The following is a 21,210-nucleotide window of genomic DNA, read 5'->3' as shown; positions in this document are numbered from 1 at the left end:
AGCACCACTATTTTCCTAGTGTCTTAATTTCACCACAGAAGATCAGAATTACAAACTATAAATGTTTATGACTGAATTAGCTTTCTTGAACCTAAGATTGTCAAGATATGACAAGGAAAACGTTCTGTATGTGCAACTCCATTTCCCTACCATCTGAATCTTGAAAATCAAGTTTCCCACACTTGGTTTCAGCGGTTTGTTGTGAGATTCTGCTTTCACTTCAGACTTAGAAAATCAGTCATGGTGAGGAGAAAGTTAACTACCGCTGAGAGATGGCAGATGATAGGCATGAAAAATGCTGATAAATTTGCATTATGCTTATATTGTTTTTGAACTCAAGATAAACATACTTGGAGACAACATTTGCATGACTTAAAGTTTACAAAATCGGCTTAAAACAGTCATAGATCTCGTTATGATAGTTACCTTTGAGTATCCGAAGTAGCAGATCACAAAAATAGTGGGTGGTGTTTAACTTTTGTGCATGTGTATATATATTTTTTATTAAATATGGAGACTTTGTTAAAGTTAATGCTAATTTTGACCCTCAAATTGTGATTTTTGCATCAGCTTTTGACCAAAATACTAATTGGAGTAAATTAGTGTTGACATCTGTGCAATTTTTAAGGCTTTTTGTTCTTCAAAGAATAATTTGTTGTTTCCTCAGACAAGTTGTTTCTTTTCCTCCCCTGACCTGTCCAGAATCCACACCCAACATAGACCCAGATGGTGCTTTCATTTTGTTTGGAGCTGACCAGCCTCAAATTCTATTAGAGGAACTTCATGTACTCCTAGGTTCAAAACCAGAGGCAAACTCACAGTTAACAAATCCTGGCGTCAGGGGAACATAACTTGTCATGTTGTCAAGCAACAAGTAAATGTGCTGAGACTATACTGAATGTGTATTAAGGACCATAACTTGGTTTGTTGGTTTATTATCTGCAATATTCCAACAATATGGCTATATTTTAATGGTGAAGTCTGAATCAGTATAAGTAGTGATCGATATTGTGTGTGTGTGTGTGTGTGTGTGTGTGTGTGTGTGTGTGTGTGTGAGAGAGAGAGAGAGAGATATTAAACGAGCTTCCCCTTTCATATCAAGTTTATGTCCCAAGTGAAATAATTTTGGTTTGCCACAAGCTTTAGCGAGCGACATAAACTTGATATGAAAGGGGAACAAGTTTTGTATCCTGTTTATTATCCATGTTCCCAAAAAAGAAAATGTTAAGATAAAGCAATATTTTGCTTTCTTACATAGAACCATGTAACGCGAATTAATACATCATATTGGTGATTTGAATGTCAACCGCCTCATTCCAGGAAAACGTACACTGCGTAGGGGCAATATATTTCCTATACGGCGCCCAATCACAAGAAAACAAACAAATTAAGACAGAATCAAGTCAAAATCAAAATTTAATTCTTTTCAATTGAGGATTTGTTTTCAAAAGCAATAATGTAATTCATCAAAACACTTGTGAAGTGTGAATATTTTGAACTTGACTACGTGACCTAAATCTTGCCTGAACGTCAGTCGGCCATCACTGTCGGGTTAGTTGTTATGTTGAGAAGTGTTCACAAACAAGATTATAGCTAACATTTAATTAGAGCGGCGAACTCAACAGCAAACATGAATGTGAATAACAAGGAACTGTATGTCTCAAATAGTTGAGCTCAATGTTCTTCATCAGAGGACGAGTTACTGTAAATAATTCGGCAACGCTTGGAATTCCCACTTGTTGAGATTCAATGTTTATGTTGAAGACTCCACCAAAAATTGGGTCTGAAAACACAGCCTACAACCTCGAACGATGACGATGTCAAGCCTATTGTGTTCAGATTCGGGGAAATGCTTTTGACCCCTACATAAGAAACCACGGGAGGCATGACAGGGACAATATGTTTGTGTGGGAGGACGCGAATGGATGCGGCTGACAGAGTCAGTGATAGGAGATACAAGAGCACTGCTCGTCTTTTGATGTTGTGTGTTACTGTGCAGCCCTGACAACATACCAATTGTCCGTCAATTTTGACGAAATCAATAACTTTTACACGCGCCGCCATATTTGTTTATACTCATGAGAGTCCTACTAGACGTATTTGTTTACTTATTTCTATAGATGGTTCTATTTTCCTTTTTATTACAGAAACTTGAGTTATCATAGAACTGAAGATGCTTACTGAGGAGGTCACAAGGGACATATTCTCGCCTAGACTACAGCTTCATATTACATTGGACTTTCCGTTCACCCACTTTTCCATAGTTAATAAAATACTCAAGGTCTCAAATAAGTCTAAAATATTTTATTACATTATTCTACAAGGTTGTCTAATATCAGCAACAGCAAACCCCTACAATCAGCTTTGTACACGCACATAGATAAACCTGTACAATCAGAAACCTGTATTATCCGGAACCAAGCAACAGCCATGTGAGTTCAATGTATTGCACTGAAACTTACAGGAGCCACAGGGTTTCATGTGGCAAAAATACATTCTTCAGTGTATAAACTGCCAACAGACACTTAAGAGCCTACAACCAACAATTCAACCAATGCTCCCATGACACATTTTACAGACACAGCATATCAATAATACAGAGGTACTTTCTATATGGCAATCTCAGAAAAGTCAAATCTTAGTTCTTGCTTCTGACAACAAAGATCAGAGGACATCCAGCTGTTGATCACATCAGAATGACTTCTGACTTCTGACCACTCAGCATTGCTTACAGACTGGAATAGGGGAATGTGTTGTCTCTGCTCAGAACATCAGTTACTGTGCGTCCAGTTGCAGCAAGATGATATGTATCTGCCATGTCACAAAGAGTTACAAATAGGTCACTTTCCACAGCCATTGGCAATACCATACAATTTCATCCATCTATTAAACATTCTTAAAGTTTCCTTTTCAGTTGGCAAATTTGGATCAAACCTGTGAGAATATTTTTCAAAGATTTAGTATGGAACTGAATTTTAGTAACTATACCAGCAAAATGCTGTTTTCAGACAGGCCAATGTCTTCTTGTTCATAATGTCAACAGACACACATAGCTTGCAAGAACCTTGCTCTGATGTTATCTCCTTAGTCTTTTGGCAGATCTTTGTTTAGCCATAGCAAGAGAACAAAGATGGATTGAGATTGACCAAATGTTTTCATACAGCCCCTTCCTCAAAGTTCACTGATGAGAGAGGTTACCAGGTTGTATCCAACATCAATACATTCACATGATCCAATGAAAATGACATGTTTTGTCATGCAATTTCAAATATACTGGACAAAAAATGTTAGGCATATTGGTATTTTTATGACTGATATTTTATCAGTATGTCAATGAACAAATACATCATATAAATACATTATTTCAAAATCTACAAATACCCCTAACTAATTTTGTCGAGTATATTACCAATCAAGGTATTCATTTTGAAACATTTTGATAAATTTCAATACAGTAACATCAAAATGGCAAATATCTGTATACATGGAAGTGCTCAGATGTTAAACATCATAAAATCCAAATTAAAATTTAAAAAATAAGTTAATTTTTTGTAAAAACTTTAAATATTGCACCTGAGGTATTAACAAGTAACGGAAAGAGCCATCTTGAAAATATAACTCGTATTTCTTTTGTCATGACTGATCAATTTTCATTAAATATTATTATCATTGTTGACTATGGTCAAGTTTTCAAAAGCTTAAAGGCATCTTCTGACTGGAATGTTACATGACCAAAGTGAATTCCTCAAATTTACCAAATTAAATATCCATCTCTCTTGTAAAGGAATATTAACAACACTCCTTGAGTTTGTCTGAAAGACCCGTACAGTATTTTGTTAAAAATGTACTAAAATTTAACTTAAATTAGAATAAAAAAGCACATTCAATTGCAAAAGAAATATTTGCTGTTACTGTTCTTGATCTGATGTTAGTGTATTAATGCGAAATAAAGTAACATTTAGAAGTGTTTGAAATGTTAAATCATGTTTTAAAGCAAGGACCATCTTCGTCCTGGTTTGGTCATGGCAATCAATATAATATAAAATGCATAATCTCACAGTTACAAGCACAGCAATATGTACATTTATGATGAAAGATGAAGTTTTAGTTTTGCGCAGAATATAACTTAAATGGAGTTCTTTTCCCATACCTCAGATGTAATTTTTTAAAAAGGTTTAAGTGCATCATGGTTTTGTTTTGTTCATGATCGATCTTATGATTAACTGAGGATTATCTGCAAACTGTACATAAATACATACTTGTCATCTCTCCAGAGTTGAGCGATTTCATACTTTAGGATTAGTATTTGTTAGTTAAGCAACACTGGTTGGAAATTCTACCAATAAATCAACAATAAAACCAAGTTATCACAAAACTGCCTGTAACAAAAGCAAAGTTGCAACATTTGACAGTGAAATTTATTTGTTTTCACATTTTACAAATCTGCCACAGTTTACACAACAACACAGCTGGGGCAGCGTCAAAACTGCATAACAAGTATAATCCAAGTACTCAAAGTATTCAACTATGGAATAAAATACAGTTCTGTATTCTTTACATTTAATATTCATCTTCAGATTTTAAAGTGTTCAGTATTTCTTGATTAAAATTAGATCCATATTCCATTCCACACAATACATCTTTTGTCACTACAGGTATCACCACTGTGCTGTCAGTTTGCAGCTATAATTTAATCATAATTAAAGGCCTGTTAAAATAAAGTTGTTACTCAAGACTAACCTTAATTTATTTTCATTTTATTTTTATGAACTTATGAATGCACTGCTTCAGATCAAATTTCAATTCAGCAGCAGGTTTCTACTTTTTTGCTCCTTCCATGCTATGCATTGAGGTCTAGAATTGCTGACAGTCTAATTGACACCAGTCTCTTACAGGCACATGTTTTTCTTAATTCTAATCATCTAGAAATAAGATTACACCCCTAACCTTAGAGACTTGAGCAAGACAGTAATTAATCCTCCTTCCTAACTAAGTCAGTCATGAGAAACAACAAGAAATATCTTAACCGGCTGAACACAAGATAGGCACACCAAATTTACGAGTCACACAGCACATCTCCATCCCAGTTGCCAATACCACATCGTGACTGAAGGAATGCATCACAATTCACATGAAAATTTTGTACAACATGGTCAGAAAATTATCAACATGTCAGGAAATGATCAAAACATGCAAAATGTAATATACACTACACCACCCTGTCCCTTCCAAATGTTATGTGCTGTACTGTTGAAGTAACTTCTACTGTTATTTAAACCAGATATTTTGCTACCACACAATGTCGCATCCTGTCCCTCGGTTCTGTAACAGTACCAAGCACTGCTGAAGTCACTTGTGATGTCATTTAAATCGGATACTATACCACATAATATTGCCTCTGCATCTAAGAATTCCTTCAAAGGTTGGAACTTTGTGATCTTCTCAGTGTCAAGATTGACAAATTCCCATTACAAGTGTGCAAACCATTTATCACAGTTGGTCCAGTTTCTGCTGTCTCAGTACTATTTGCTACACTGATTATAATACATCTAACAAAACCTAGTAGAAGGTCACATCAGATAACCTTGAGCGACCTAACACCATCCAATCAAATGCAGGATGGCCAAATGGATTTAACCAATCAGACAACAACCACTGTTTAAGGTTCAGCGGAACTTATAAAATTCCTCAGTCACTGATATAGATCCCTAAACAAATGAAAATCTGCATAAAACATGAACATTTGAAATGCATTATGTACACTTGTGGCTTCCTGGTGATACTGATACCATTAGCTAATATTTCCACAAGCTGATATCCTTGAATATTGACAAAAATACTATTTTAAGGGACTGTGACTGGTCAATTGAAAAGATTAGCTTCTACTAGGGTTTGATAGATGCAGTTTTGGACAGCAATTTCTGTAACTTGAAATTGAACGGACCTTACAGTTCCAAATGTGCAAGACAAAAAGGCTGCACTGTTATATTCCTAAACTTACCAGGGTACCTACCCATACATGTTCCCAAAACAGAACACCATCAAATATTTGGTTTTTGAATGCATTTTTCTTTTTTTTATAAAAGTTGTTTCTAAATCAAGGTGACACAGAAATGAAAGTATGTTTTCACAGGATCTGACTGGGATACTGGTGAACACCACTTTTAATGGAGATGTGACTGAAATGTACATCACATTTGAATGTGAATGTGGCAAAATAACTTGACGAAGACGTTTTTCCTCTAACATTCTGCAAAAATGGTGATGTTGATGACCAAACTGTTTAACAACTTCATCAAACTGCACTGAAGACATAAAGCATTTGTAGCACTGCAATAAGTGATCAGATGAACCACTGTCAAGATTCAGATTCTTCAGATTGAAACTGTCACACCCAGCTCCAGCACAAATCTCAAATACACACAAAGCTATAAAGTAACCAACTGCCCCGCAAGCACCAAGCTACAGGTACCACCTAGTAAACAGACATCATCTTTGCCAAATGTGATATATTCATGGCAGTTTTTGGTTTCAATACAAAGACGGGTAACTTGTTTGGATTATTCATTTTGAATTGTCATTTCATTTTTGACTAGTTTTATGTCAATACACATACAAACATTATTAAAGCTTCTGAATGATTAGGTTTTATAAATCTGTGCACTACATCATCTGACGACATTCACTCCTTATCAAAAGGACATATGGTTAGAGTTATCTGTCCTTGAATTCAAAACAACCATACCATGTTGAACTTCAGCTGCTCAGTAAAACTTTACCTTTCCATATTGTTACTCAAAACACATTCTAAAATATTCTCTAAAACTACCACCATACAGAAAATTATCTATATAAATTCACTTTAAACCAGAACTGAAATTTTACACCTATATTATGTTTTGTTTCAAACGCAAACCAACTGTCCCTTTTCTATGTGGATTCAAAATGGATAAAAATGAAATGTTACAATGTTACATTTATCATGAGTATGTTACAGACTTAAGTTACACAAGGAAGTTACGACACCGTATGTGTAGTAAGCATACCTATATATACTGAGACACTACACCCATTAAGCTGTACATATCAAATGCTGTAACACCCAAACAATCTTCAAATTTTATCATGTCAAAAACATTTGTCATAACTCTTTGTGTTATGTAAATGCCTAACAAGTGTTAAGCATCAGCTAAATTCAACAAATATCTACATGCTACAATGATATTCATTTAAAAATGTCAACTCATTTAAGGCAAATATTATTAATTTGCAAAATATTGATGAAACACAAGAACAGATACTTGAGGAGTCCATTACTATAGTTTAAGGTTGGTGTAAAGGTTCTTTTCATTAAGTGTACAAGCATTCCATACAGATGCTGAAGGATTTCCTTGCAAGTGTACACAAACATGGTGGCCATGGTAACTGAAAATATGTCCTTCTTTACATGCTGATTTCCTATAGGATAACATTGTTCGAAAGACAATGTTCAAAAAGCATATCCAATATTTTGAACACTGATTCATTAAAATCAGTGTCCTTAACTTTAGGAAATCATATTTTTAGTCAAATAATTTAACACAATTCTATTTCACTGACCAACACAAACAAAGATTACTGCTAACAATCTATGTTTGGCAGATAGTCTAAAATTAGGCTTGTGCTTGTCTTGGATGAAATACTACTTCCAGACTTATTGTGTATCATCAAAGTAATCAACAACACAACTAATGAATACATGTTTGTGAAACTAGAACAAAACACTCAGTCAAAGGACAAAAAAATATTTGTTTGTTTATTTACCATGCTAAAACAAGAATTGGAAGCTTCCTGTGAAGTCGTTCACAAAAACTACAATGCATAACAATCCAGTTTATTAACTCAAGGTTCAGTAGGCAAGGAGCTACAAAAATATAAACAACTTGTACAAACAATTCATAATGGAAGTTGATTAACATACAATTTCAGAAAACAGCCCCTAAATACTGACAAGTTTACAGACATAAAAAATGCCATGCAAAAATGAAAATATAATTCTTATAAATGGCAAGAATTCTCTATCTTATATAAAGGACAAGCCACGTTCAAGTCAAATTGTGTGCATTTTAGACAAACCTGTTTTTTTGTTCTTAGTGAGAAAAATAAATAATCTGGTGATTATATCTGATATAAAATATTTGTTTATAACACTCCTGCCAAATTCTGATTCTAATCCTGCTCACACAAGAAATATCAGAACTTAAGGCACTGGTGTTGTCTCTATGGATTGGTCCAAACTAGAACAGGAAAGAGAGAGTGAGTGAGTGATTAAGTTGAGTTTCATGCTACTGTTGTAATGCATCTGTATCTGGGTGCTGGCAGTGAGCCTGCATTTTGTGTGAATGCCCAACTTGTGATTCACAGAACTCTGAGTTAGTTACCCAAATACCACCCACCATCAATGCCCAGTTATTCAGGTCTGGCAGATGAATGAAAACTGCATAAATTCTGATATGTCAAGTTCTGGAAATGCGAAGACAACTTTGTTAAGAAATAATAACAAGTGAAATGACCAGTAGTTGAGCTTAACCTCATAAAAACAAGAAGTAGGGCAGTGAACCTTACCTTATGAACCTTACCATATAACTAGGGTAATAAAAAGATTAACAACAGTAATGCCCATGCTTTTCATTGCAAAACCCTAAAATTCATCAAAATAAGTCTATGCACTGCTATCTTCTTTGTGAAGATTATCAACAGCCGATGAAACAGTTCTGAGGATGTCCATAATGGACTTCAGTTTGGCCTTTTTAGACACAATCCATGCCAATTTGTTTTTCAAATATTCAAATTATACGTTATATTCTAAACCTAGTAGTACAATTGGTGCACTCGTACTAATACTAATGGGGTATCTATCACACATGAATTTAATACACAAAGCAGCTTGTCCAAATACCAACTGTCCAATTAAAGTTTCCTGCAATCATCTTTCCTGCTTGAGAAATCATCAATTCAACATACAAGCCATCAATCTTTCTTTTTCCAGTTTGAAAACCCACATCGATAGCGCATGGTATTTCAATAACTGTAATCCATCAAAATGCATTTGGTGTGATGAAAGAAATGCAAACAGAATCACTATAAGATACTGGGCCGCACTGAATGTTAAGATTTATCTTTGAACTGCTAGTGTTTGGTGAAACCCCTTGAGTGCTGTTTGTGCCAACGCTACATAGAGGACTAAGAACCAGCTCCCCAAAGTAAAACCAACAGTATTCACTACCTAGAGTCACACAAAACCTATCACCACCTATCAGCACTGTTCAAGGGGTTCTATCTACACACACATGATGATCATGATGATGATGATGATGATGATGAACAGATGATTAGGTGTCTTAATGGTTTTAAACCCAGCATTCTTTTCATGCTATCAAAAAACACTTGCCCTATTCACAAAGAAATTTTAGCCCTACGACTATCATGAGTCTCTGTTATGGATCTGAAGCAGGAAAGTTCTTGAGCTAAAGTCGCTTTATGAATTGGGTCCCAGTATACAAGTGTGTTTTAAAAAGTATGGTTTCATGAGCATGTGATACTTATGCTTGGTGAAGGAAAACCCATGGTTGAGACCCCAAAATATTCCAATGTTTTTAATCATAAAAAAATAATACAAATTATGAATACGGAATACGTTTGTTCCAACCAATTTCAAGACATATTTTGTTAAATAACTTCAACCCTTCCAAGGAAAAGAAAACCCATTCATAATTGAGTTATTCGTGTCATTAACTCATATTCTCTTTACAAATTAAGTATCTCTAAATCGATTATTTCAACAAAGTTAAAAATAACGGGCGCAAGATTACTTTGGTAAAGCAGGCGCTGCCAACATCGTAACAAATAATACCCTGTTGAAAGACTTGCTTAAAAGTTCAATATGAACATTTTCCAAACCTATCCTCCCTACAATGTACTGGTATTGGGATGGTCCCAAATGGGATGATACTATCTTATCATAATGAGAATTCTAATGCCGGCAAGTCCATTGTGTATGAGGGTAGAAAGGTGAAATTCCTAAGTGGCAAAGTTATTATTCTTTCTTGGAGTCTTCAGGAACGACAATGAATAGTTTCTGCAGCATCGTTGTAGTGCTCTCTGAAAATATACAGAACAGACACAGTTCAGTGAACAGGAATTTGAAAATTGTTAAGAGACGTGAAAACTAGTTCTGTACAAAACTGTAATGGCAGTGGCTCCAGGAACAAGTGTGTAAGTTTTATGCCACATCCAGCAATGTCCCAGCTATATGGCAGCAGTCTGTAAATATGTAATTCTGAATAAGATTTATATTTTATACTTATCCTGACTCATGCTTATTGCTTATCTCCTGTTCCTCTTCTGTAGTGGAACACCTGAAATCCCTTGAAGTTCCCTTCTAAAAGAAGCGGACGTAAAATACACTCACCCATGTATAGCCTGCCCTTTCCCGCCAGGGAAGAGGTGATAAGCAATAAGCATGAGTCAGGATAAGGAAAAATAATAAAATCTAGACCATACAATCCAGTGGTCAACAGTATGAGCATGGATCTTCACAACTGGGATATGATAACATGTTGGGCAGTTAGCTCAATACTGCTTCAGGAATGATTATACTGTTCAAAATCCATATTTAGGACACATTCCAGGGATATGACAGTCATGTCTAAAAGAGTGAAATAGGACCCAGCATTCGAGAGATCGACATAATGAGTAGCTGGGAATATAATAATACTGATAAGAGTACCAGTAGAATGCTGACTTCTACCACACATGAGTAATGCTCCAAGCACTGACATGTGCAGAAGTATATTGAGAGAAACAAATAAGGGAACACCACTTCACAGCAGTGTTTCATTATTTATTCTCAAATTTCCTCTCACAGCACTATTCAAATTTCAAAGTTGATGATAAAAACTGGAAAATATTGAAGGAACGCTTGAATTTTCCTTTATTACTTTATTTGTTGCACAGATGGAAATACACAGGGAATGTGGAACAAATACACTTGCAATTATAAGGTGGGACGAAGCGTATTATGTGTGCTTTACCGACATAATACCATACAATCAAGCAGTTAAACCAGATCAGTCTAATCAAGTTATTAATGGTTATCCAAACTCAGTGAGTGAGTTTTACACCACACTCAGCAATATTCCAGCTCTATGGCTTTGGTCTGTAAATAGTCGAGTCTGGACCAGACAATCCAGCGGCGAACAGCATGAGCAGCGATCTGCGTGATTGGGATACAAGTCTTACCACCAGATCCCGTTGGTCACCTCTTACAACAAGCTCAGTCGCACTTTATGGCAAGCATGGGTTGCTGAAGACTTATTCTACTTATTCAGTGGTTTTGCTCATGTAGTCTTCCACAATCATTCAGCTGACTTACCCATGAAGTTGTCAAAGATCTGTGGCTTGTTTGTCCAGAACACAAAGATAATGTACACAGGGATTCCGGTGGCAATGATAGCACAGCCAATTCCTGCAACAATTTGAGAAAGGATGAAGACCAGTTAGAAAGGAGAAAGGCAAAATTAATACCATTTAATATATTTTTACTATAATTGAACAAGATTGCTAAAGAGGTAATTTATTAGAGTGGAGTGGGACAGAGATGTCAGTTGTTACATTGAGTGTGTGCATGTGTGCATGTATGGTTTGTGTGTGGTGCTGAGTGTGTGTTTGGTGGGTGGGGGGAGAGTGGGGAGGAGGTGTTTGAGAGTGGGGGAATCTCAGTGTGTATATGACTGAGTGAGTGGGTTGGTTTTTACACCACTTTTAGCAATGTCCCAAAAAGCAATATCACAGCCAGGGACACCAGAAATAAGCTTTACAAATTGTATCCAAGTGGGGAATCAGAAACAGGTCTTCGACATGACGAACATATGCTTTTACCACAAGGCTATCCCATGTGTGTGTGTATGGGACATAGGGCTGCACATGAACTGTTACATGCTACATACTGGTACAAGGTACATTGTGGTACAAGGTACATACCTGTCTCTACTGGGCTGGCATAGAGGGGTAACACGACCAGATAGATGGAACACAATGTGTACAGGATTGGCCAAAACAGGTGAACCTAAAATATAAATATTAGTACAATTATTTACAAAATTCTATTTGAAGTAATCATCAGTGAGTCTTATTCACACATAACTGACAAACAACACTTTATCTTGCAAACAAAAAATCTACATGGTGTTGAAATTCCACTTACTTGCATATAAAGGGAGATAATTTGTGTAGTGGCAAAGCTTATCATTTCCTTACATTGTATTTAAAAGTTGATGTGATAAACAATGAGTTCTGTGGATATACAACCTCATTTGTGACAGTGATGATACTTCCTTGATAATGATGTTAGTATACACTGAAACGTCGCTCATAAAGAAGTTGTATATCCATAAAACACCATTAGTTGTTATAAAGACTGCTTATCTCCCTTTGACCATATCTTATGACTAGCAACTAGTGTTTGAAATAACCTGTTATTGTATAGGGCTGGCAGTTTCAAATATGTGCAGGTCCTCATGGCCTTCAGTAAATTATAGGTCAATTATTTTAAATCCATAAAACTATAAAAGTCAATATGTCTCCTGTGACATACCTTGATTGGTCTTGGCATGTTGGGTCTCTTCCATCGGAGGTAGAGCAGCACCACTACAGACAAGCCAATGGACAGCCATGTTGCAAAGCCGACGTAGTTGATGAGGGCGTAGATGTCTGAGGACGCCAGATACACCAACGACAGCAACCCCTGAAGACATCACAGACATGATTAGTTTGTGTCAACAATATGTCTAAAACATAACATGGCTTAAAGTAAGATCTTCTAAAGGAGCGCTTTACTTTCTGCCCAATGTGATTTGAATACAACTGAAAGACGACTGAATCTGTGCAGTGACAATTATCCGTAAATGCAGACAGAAATAACATTAAACCTAACTACCCAAAATTTCAAATTACATATTTCAAATAAAGTCATATTATTTGATTTTTTGTTAAATTGAGATAATTTAGAAACCCATGTGGCAAAAATGCATTCCCCTTTAATGAACAGGATGCAGTTTAAGGAAAACACGTTGTGAGTTTTAATGCTGGAGTTTATTTATCTACATGATCAAGGGGAGATAAGTGAAAAGTGTAGTCAGTGCTGATTCATGAATTTTGACAGATGAATTTTGGTTACTAGGTATTAGTCTACTCCAGTCAAACAACAACACAAAATTACTCCCGTGCATAGATCACTCAACATTGCATCCTCACCTCCCTTTGCAATACCCAAACTGTGAGGTGATAAAAGCGTAAGTTACATCATCATCTCCCCTTACCAGGTACACTCTTGATGCTAGGTGAGCTGCTTGCTAGACCATTCCTAAATCAGACCCCATGAAGACTGTTTCTAACTAAGACTGTATCAGATCCATGAAAAAATCAGATCCCATGACATCCTTTTTCTAAATAAAACCTTTTCTACTACAGATCCCATGAAGACCTTTTCTAAGTTTGATCCCATGAAGACCTTTTCTAAGTTTGATCCCATGAAGACCTTTTCTAAGTTTGATCCCATGAAGACCTTTTCTAAATCAGGGCCCATGAAGATCTTTTCTAAATCAGATCCCATGAAGATCTTTTCCGCTCTGGGCTCTGTGAAGGCCTTTTCTACCTTCTACTCTGCACTCCTCCACCATCTTTCCCACTCAAGGTTCAGGACTCACCATGAAGAGTACAGCTGGGAGTGGGGTCATCCTCTGAACTTGCACCATGCTGAGAATCTGGGGCATGTGTCCCTCACGGCCACCCACGTAGAACAGCCTGCAAACAACAGAGAGCAGGTAATATGAAAAACACTATCAAGACAGGCTTAATCAAGACTGTACATTATTTCTGCAGATCAGTCTTCACGATTTGTGAGCTGTAGTCATCTCATAGCACCAATGCATTCATTGTGTCACAAGCAGGATTAGCTGTTTATTCAAAGAGTAAACTTTTTTTTGTTTAAAGCCGAACTCTGCAATATTCCAGGTACATGGCGACGGTCTGTAAATAATCAAAATCAAAATCAAGTCTGGACCAGACAATCCAATGATCAACATCATATGCATCGATCAACGCAACTGGGATATGAAGACATATGTCAACCAAGTCAACGGTCTGACCACCCAAACCTGTTAATTCACCTTTTACAACAAGCATAGGTTAGTGAAGATCAGTCCTAACTTGGATCTTCATGGGTCTCAAGCAGTAAGAAGTATTTTTTTTACCACAGGCACTGAATAGTGTAGGGTAATTTTTCAGAAGCTGTCTAGACTAGAATATCCACTGACATTGATTATGAGCAATGATTCACCACCAGCTATACTGTCAGGAAATCAACCAAGTCAATAACAGTATAGCCGTTATTTGCCTCTTACCGCCAGCGCTAACAGATGGGGGCTATTTCAAGATAGGATTGACTCAGTTGAGGGCTATTTTAAACTATTTCTTACCTGGAGGTGGTGAAGAGGATACCATTGACTCCACCAAATGTTGACAAGGACACAAAGATCGGCATAATCCACCACATAAATCCATACAGACGTTTGGAAAACATCTGGGGAAAAAAGAAATAATGAAGAGTTACCTCCCTTACATTATACGGTATACCTCTTTCATAAGGTTTCGAATACTGTCACTCATGTATTTAGTACACTTTTTCTAAATATCTCTTATGAAAGTACTTAGCTTTCTTGTTATTAGTCGATGAATTCAGTTAATTTCATGGATTTTGATTAAAACAAACAATTAACACAGAAATATATTCACATTTTTCTCCTACTGATATGAAATCAGTTAGTACATAATAACCAAATAAATTACTATTTTAGTTTAATATTAATTTACTTATGATAGAATATTCAGACAAAAGACAAAAGAATACCAAATTGAATTTTCTCTTGAGGAAATATGCCATTTTGGTGTGGAGTCCCAAACTGAAAAATTTGCTTACCACAGCGACTGCTGCCCCACCAACAATCTCCTCACGTGAGACGGTTGTGAAGTAGGCGACATTGGTGAGTGTGTAGATGACGGTGACAAGGATGATGGAGATCCAAATAGCCTTTGGCAAGTTCCTGAAACGCAAGGTTATCAAAATATTGGTGGTATTATGACTGGGTTGCCATAGTGATGACGGTGAAATGAACCTTCACCATCCACCATCAGTTAGAGTATGATACCTTGCAAATACTACTTTAAGTCACATACTGTCACCCAACTGTCTTTCGCCACTGAAAAAGTATACACAATTTCCAGTCCATTTGACAACATTCCAACCAACCTTTTCCTCTTCTCTAAATTCTACCCCTTATCTCCACAGACACAGACTAGAAGACCAGGAGAGAGAGCAACTACAGTTTTAAGCTATTTCTAGTATTATTCCAGCCATCAAGGCGGGAAACACCAGAAGAAGATGAATAGAGAAGAACAGAACACAGGTCTTTCATAACTTTCATAACAGTTTAGCCACTATAAACACCCCACTACCTCTACTCTCATCATCTAAACCTTCAACTGATGATCAAACATGTTTTGATAGGAGTCAGTGGAAATAGCATCAAAATTGCAGAAGTGGCATTAAGCAATGTTTACTGGCTTCATTCACATTAACAGAGAATAACAATATTCACTGAAAAACAAATTTAAACATTCAAATCCACGAAACTTCAACTTCAAAAGATCAAGTACATTTGAACTAAAGAACTCACTTGTAAGGATCTTTTAACTCCTCTATCACAAAGTTGAGGTAGTTCCTGAAACAAAGTGATGATAATTATCTCCAAAGAAGTATGAAGTGAAAAAGTCATGAAATTCTGTTATGACCAACTTTACCTGAGACAGGATTGTTTAAACTAAATTGTAGCAAAAGCTTTTTCTGCAATAATGGCCACTTTAACTCAAACTTTAACTGTGTTTACAGATGAAAAAGACAGGGAAAAATGCTTTCACACTCAAAAGTTAAAATGTTTCAAGTATGCAGCTGCGACAAAAACACAGTGTTAATAAACCTAGTATATAAATGAGCCTCACCATCCGTTGTAGGCAAACAGACCCGAGTAGAACGCAAGTGATATTTTCCCAATGTCTGGTTCTGTGTTTTCAAAGGGATTCTTGAAGCTGTCAAACTGACCTGAAAAAAAAAATCACCATGGCTTTCATCAATTACAGTTCAAAGAATTAACATGCTGACCTCTTTCAAAAGAAACATATTAGTAAGATTGCATTTTGTGCTCTGTGGGATGATTTAACTTTGTTAATATTATGGCATTTTTTGTAATCAAAGTCAAACGTTTACTTCCTATATTGACAGCTGATATAATTTCTTTCCCAGGCCTCAATGTAAGGAAATGAAACCCACCCAGTGCAAATTTAGGCAATAACATTGTCACACCTGAGACAAGCAGGTTTAAGCTGCTGATCAAAATAGAATTATTTTAATTTTTCAGTTCTGGTATTGATTATTTACAGCATCACCAAAATACAATTCTGGGCCTGGGTCTCAATCAATCACTGCCCATGTTTTCACAAGAGTCATGGCTCCAAGACTGTTCCTAGTCATCATGTTTCCAGCTGGTGTCTGTGTCACTCTCTCTGAGCGAGTCTGGACCAGGCAATCCAGTGATCAACAACATGAGCATCAAACAGCGCAATTGGGAACAGATGACATATGTCAACCAAGTCAGCGAGTCTGACTACCCGATCCCATTAGTCGCCTCTTACGACAATCAAAGTCGCCTTTTAAGGCAAGCATGGGTTGTTGATCTGTTAATCAATAACCTTCAGAAACCATCGTGACACTTACCTCTTCCCAGCTGTACGAATCCAGTGATGACGATGAGTACCAACGCTAACACTTTCGCATAGGTAAACACGTCCTGGACTCGCGTTGCCCATTTCACGTCATAGCAGTTGACAAACGTCAGCACCACTGCAACAAAAATACAACAATTGAAGGTGAGCTAAAAACAGTAAGCCGACTTTGGATGCTGAAACAGTGTCAAAAATCACAAAACTCGCTACTGACAAACATACAACAAACCACACTATGCATAATTTGTCACCCATAGTCCTTTTAAAACTATATAAAAAATGAGAAATATGCTCACTAATTTGGTTACAACCTCATAATTGAGGCTTATTACAACCAATCAATCATCGAAAAACATTGGTAGCATCATTTAAAAGATCAAAACTGTGAATGTTGATGGATACAGATATAAGCTTAAAGATAAAGATAAAGGCTTCTTCAATAATTCATATATGTTTGAACCATAAAAAAGCATACAAAATCCTATTACAATACATCACCAGATGTTTCTGTATGAACTGAGACATGACAAAAAGTTTCACATGATCAGTCAATAATTCCACCTGAACAGCTGGATACAGAATAACACTGCCAAACATTTTTGCCGTTGTTAAACAAATATTTACCAGAAATACAAAACATTTGATGCAACATTAGCACATCAACATGACACAACAGCTGCTGAACACAGCTGTCCTGTGTAACTAGACATAAACACGACCTATGGAGAATAATAACAGCTTCATTTACTTTATTAACTATAAATAATTCTGTTCAAATGTTGTTTATTTTCAAAATTAACTCAAAAATAAATATTTTATTAACTAATTTGATTAGCTACTCTGTCTAAAATTATTAAACAGAATGAATCATAGAATTTTACGCTAATAATTCACTGCATCCAGACAGATGCCCAATATTATTCATTATACACATCTGTGACATTGCTACTGCTTGACAAGTTCATGATGAGCCAAGACCTGACAAATGACCCCGAATTTCGTCTCTACGAGACACGTGTTAAACAGTAGCGGTATTGATTTCACTCCATGGTAAGCATGTATTGCACATGCTTAATCGCCAGTCTATCTGTAGCAACCAAGTGTTTTCGTCCAGATTACTTGCCCCACCTGCTTGTCACAAATGCTTTCACTGCACTGGCTCATCTGATACTTGTCAAGCAGTAAGTGTTTGGTTTCTTTCAGAGCAGTTATGTGTATCATTTCATCCACCAGTCCCCATGATCAATGATTCATTCCAGGCACTACAGGAATTATCAAAACGTTCAGTTCTCCACACTCGTAAAAGGCGACTAACAGGATGAGGTGGTCAGACTCGCTGACTTGGTTGACACATATCATCAGTTCCCTATTGCTCCAATTGATGCTCATGCTATTGATCACTGGTCAATGATTGTCTGTTCCAGACTCGATTATTTACAGACCACCACCACATATCTGGAATATTTCTGACTGCATCGTAAAACTCAACTGACTCAATCACTCACCCAATAATTAGTGTTGGGAATCCTAAACCAAATCCACTATCAATTATCGGAGGACTCGAGAAAGTTTATCCATTGCAATCATTTGTAATGTTATCACCAATTTTAAGTACTTAACTAAAACAACAAAATTTCTATTAATCCAAAATGTTTTTCTACAATCAATAATTAGTTTTTATTCTTGCGATCCATTTTTTATTATTTTCAATCATTTCCGATGATCAGAACACCACTCATCACTGGCGTCCCTGGGATTCCTACGTTTGTGAGCCGAGGTAAAACCCAGAGTGTTGGAGTTAATGGTTTTACCATGGCTTGTCAGTCTAATGTGGAAGGAGAGGCTGAAGTGACATAAGTCTCGGATGTTTATCACTTCAGTAAAATCCCAAACATGGTCCTCCCTTGTGGCAGAGAAACCAAAATAACTATGGTAACAGGTTTTTGAAACATGGTTACAGGGTCATGAGGATCTGTTAGTTTCTAAGGGGCAGTCGATTCTGAAAATTAAAACAGAATTTCAATCATGAGTCATGTCTCATTCATAAAGATCCTGCAATCTGTCTGCAATGTTTTTGCCAAAGTTTCCAAGAAAAAGTCACCGGAAGTCCACCCACGATATTCCTATCACCATGGTAACAACACGCGAAATGGCTTACATTTGGGTCAGACAGCGGGAAATTGGGTAATCCGGTGCAATCCTCTGACCCTCTCCTCAAAGACAGCCTGTATTGATTAGGTTGCTCTTAATTGATTCTCACATTCCAATCACATTAATGAATCAGAAATACAGAAAAGAACATCCTCACATCAATTGGAGTCTTCCAGGTCATTGAATTAAACCTTGCCATTACACAGAATCATTCAACAAATCGAATAGAAGAAAACTATTCAGGCAGAAGGAACAAAACCATTTGTGAAATCAATCCCACCTGAAGCAGTTTTGTCGATTTGAAAAATAAAGTTTAGAAAAAATGGCATTAAGGAGTGAACAGTAAAGCAAAAATTTAAATATGGGATGGGATAAAAACAATAATAATTCCAATATTTCGATCATTATGTCCATATGTTAACACCCTCACAAAGTTTTACATCAACACAGGGCCACATCATTATCCAGTGTTTAACACATTCGATCATCATGCCGAAGACCACAGTTTGATATACCGGCACAAGGGCACAATGTGCAAAGCTCATTTCTAGTGTCCCCCATCATGATGTTGCTGGAATATTGCAAAAAGCGGCGTACATGAAATCCCAACTCATTCACTCCACCCATTACATCAACACTCCCCAAAATTACTGTTTGTTTTGTCCTGAATACATTACTGAATCGAAACAACTAGCTGTGTTGTACAAGTTCTTAAATAATCACTGTTTATCTGAATCAGTATCAAAAAATCAAATCTACTGGCAGTACATCAATATGCCAAGCTTCCAAACAAACCATTGTTAATCTAAGCCATGATACCATACATCGATTATATCAATAAATAAAAACTAAAAACCATGTCAAAATTTCAAAAACAAATGTTATCTACCAAAATATGTTTGGCCAATTTTTAATCTATTAGTAAGTCGAAATTATAAACTCTACATGAAACAAGCATTGTTCAACTGAATCATTATCCAATTTATGGCCAGAATGACCTTGAGCTCAGGAATGTCGTCAAAGCAATTTGAAAGTCACCTTGGTTCATCCACCTCAAAACGCACTGCTAATCCCAATAACAATTAGCAGTTATTTTGAACCAGTCAGTTACAAAATGACGAAGACATGTTTATCATTCAGTCAATACGTCTCTGAATCGAGAATTACGCATCTCAGGTCTTATTGATTACTGACGAGCTACACACTCGAAAACAGATCAGGGCCACAGATTTAATAACCTTCAGCACTCAAAGGTAGCATAGACGACTGCAGTGAAGGCAAGATCGATACCACTCTTTTATTGAATTAAAGCCAACATCTGGAGCTTGTAAGGCTGCGCTATTAATAAACTGGCAGCCGGTTGTGTATTTCAGTGAAGATACTAATTGAGGTTATATTTGGGTAGCAATTGATCCATTCATTGCAATTACTGACTGTCTATATTTGCTTCATATTACATATACCAATGTGGTAACATTTCTTTGTTTACACACAGGGTCTCTGTCGCCTATTCTTCAAGTGAAGTAACTTGTCAACGTAATGTTGTATCGGGGAAGTAGCATTCCCAGTGGGGCAGTGGTTAGGAAATCATTGCCATACACACAGGAAGTAAAGACAATGTGGTTTGTATCTGAAAGGTCTTCCCACTAATGAAAGATATTTCTATGAATTATCAGAAATCATTACTGCCTAGCTATGTTCAGAGAAAAATAGCCATGATTCTATTTGTTGCATTTATTCGAATTGAATTAGAATTGAATTGCGTAGGCAATAGCATGAGCATGCACCATCAACTATCAGTTGAACCCGCTGACTTATGTCACAATGATAAATATTTTACTGAAGCCGCTCTGGCTAGTTCAACATCCTGTTTCACTAGATACTTTGTGCCACCTGTAAAATGCTTGATAAATGTATTTGGGACCAACTTTTTTCACTTATTTCACAGTTAATTACACTATTTCTTTATCAGAAAATACTAAAAGGTCTTTAATCATCATTATCTGTGATTTATTTACCTCATGCATTCAACCAGTTCCCAGGAAGAAGTGAAATTTTCTTGGCTGACCTCCAAATGTCTGCTGAAAGGTCATCACATGACCTGCCTAAATGTAACAGCCTTTCAAAACTATCAACAACCACTTAACATCATGACATGAATGGGAGTGTAAAGTTTGCGAAACT

At 36.4% G+C, this 21,210-nt stretch overlaps 1 protein-coding gene across 2 annotated transcripts in view; it reads right to left on the bottom strand.

Annotated features, from left to right (window-relative positions):
- Positions 1-6,065: 6,065 nt before the first annotated feature.
- LOC137273803 (large neutral amino acids transporter small subunit 2-like) overlaps positions 6,066-21,210 on the bottom strand; it is a 41,979-nt gene continuing 26,834 nt past the window's right edge. For both annotated transcript variants that reach the window (XM_067806662.1, XM_067806663.1), the window contains exons 2-11: positions 16,868-16,993; positions 16,096-16,195; positions 15,774-15,818; positions 15,017-15,140; positions 14,517-14,620; positions 13,746-13,842; positions 12,635-12,784; positions 12,022-12,106; positions 11,414-11,506; positions 6,066-10,140 (exon numbers count right to left, since the gene is read on the bottom strand). In XM_067806662.1, coding sequence (XP_067662763.1) covers positions 10,076-10,140; positions 11,414-11,506; positions 12,022-12,106; positions 12,635-12,784; positions 13,746-13,842; positions 14,517-14,620; positions 15,017-15,140; positions 15,774-15,818; positions 16,096-16,195; positions 16,868-16,993 — 989 coding nt within the window. In that variant the 3' untranslated portion in view covers positions 6,066-10,075. The remainder of the gene's footprint in view (positions 10,141-11,413; positions 11,507-12,021; positions 12,107-12,634; positions 12,785-13,745; positions 13,843-14,516; positions 14,621-15,016; positions 15,141-15,773; positions 15,819-16,095; positions 16,196-16,867; positions 16,994-21,210) is intronic.

Source organism: Haliotis asinina, chromosome 2 (assembly GCF_037392515.1).
Source record: "Haliotis asinina isolate JCU_RB_2024 chromosome 2, JCU_Hal_asi_v2, whole genome shotgun sequence".
NCBI lineage: Eukaryota > Metazoa > Mollusca > Gastropoda > Lepetellida > Haliotidae > Haliotis > Haliotis asinina.
The sequence above is the reverse complement of the archived record's forward strand: the minus strand, read 5'-3'. Positions and strand labels throughout refer to the sequence as shown.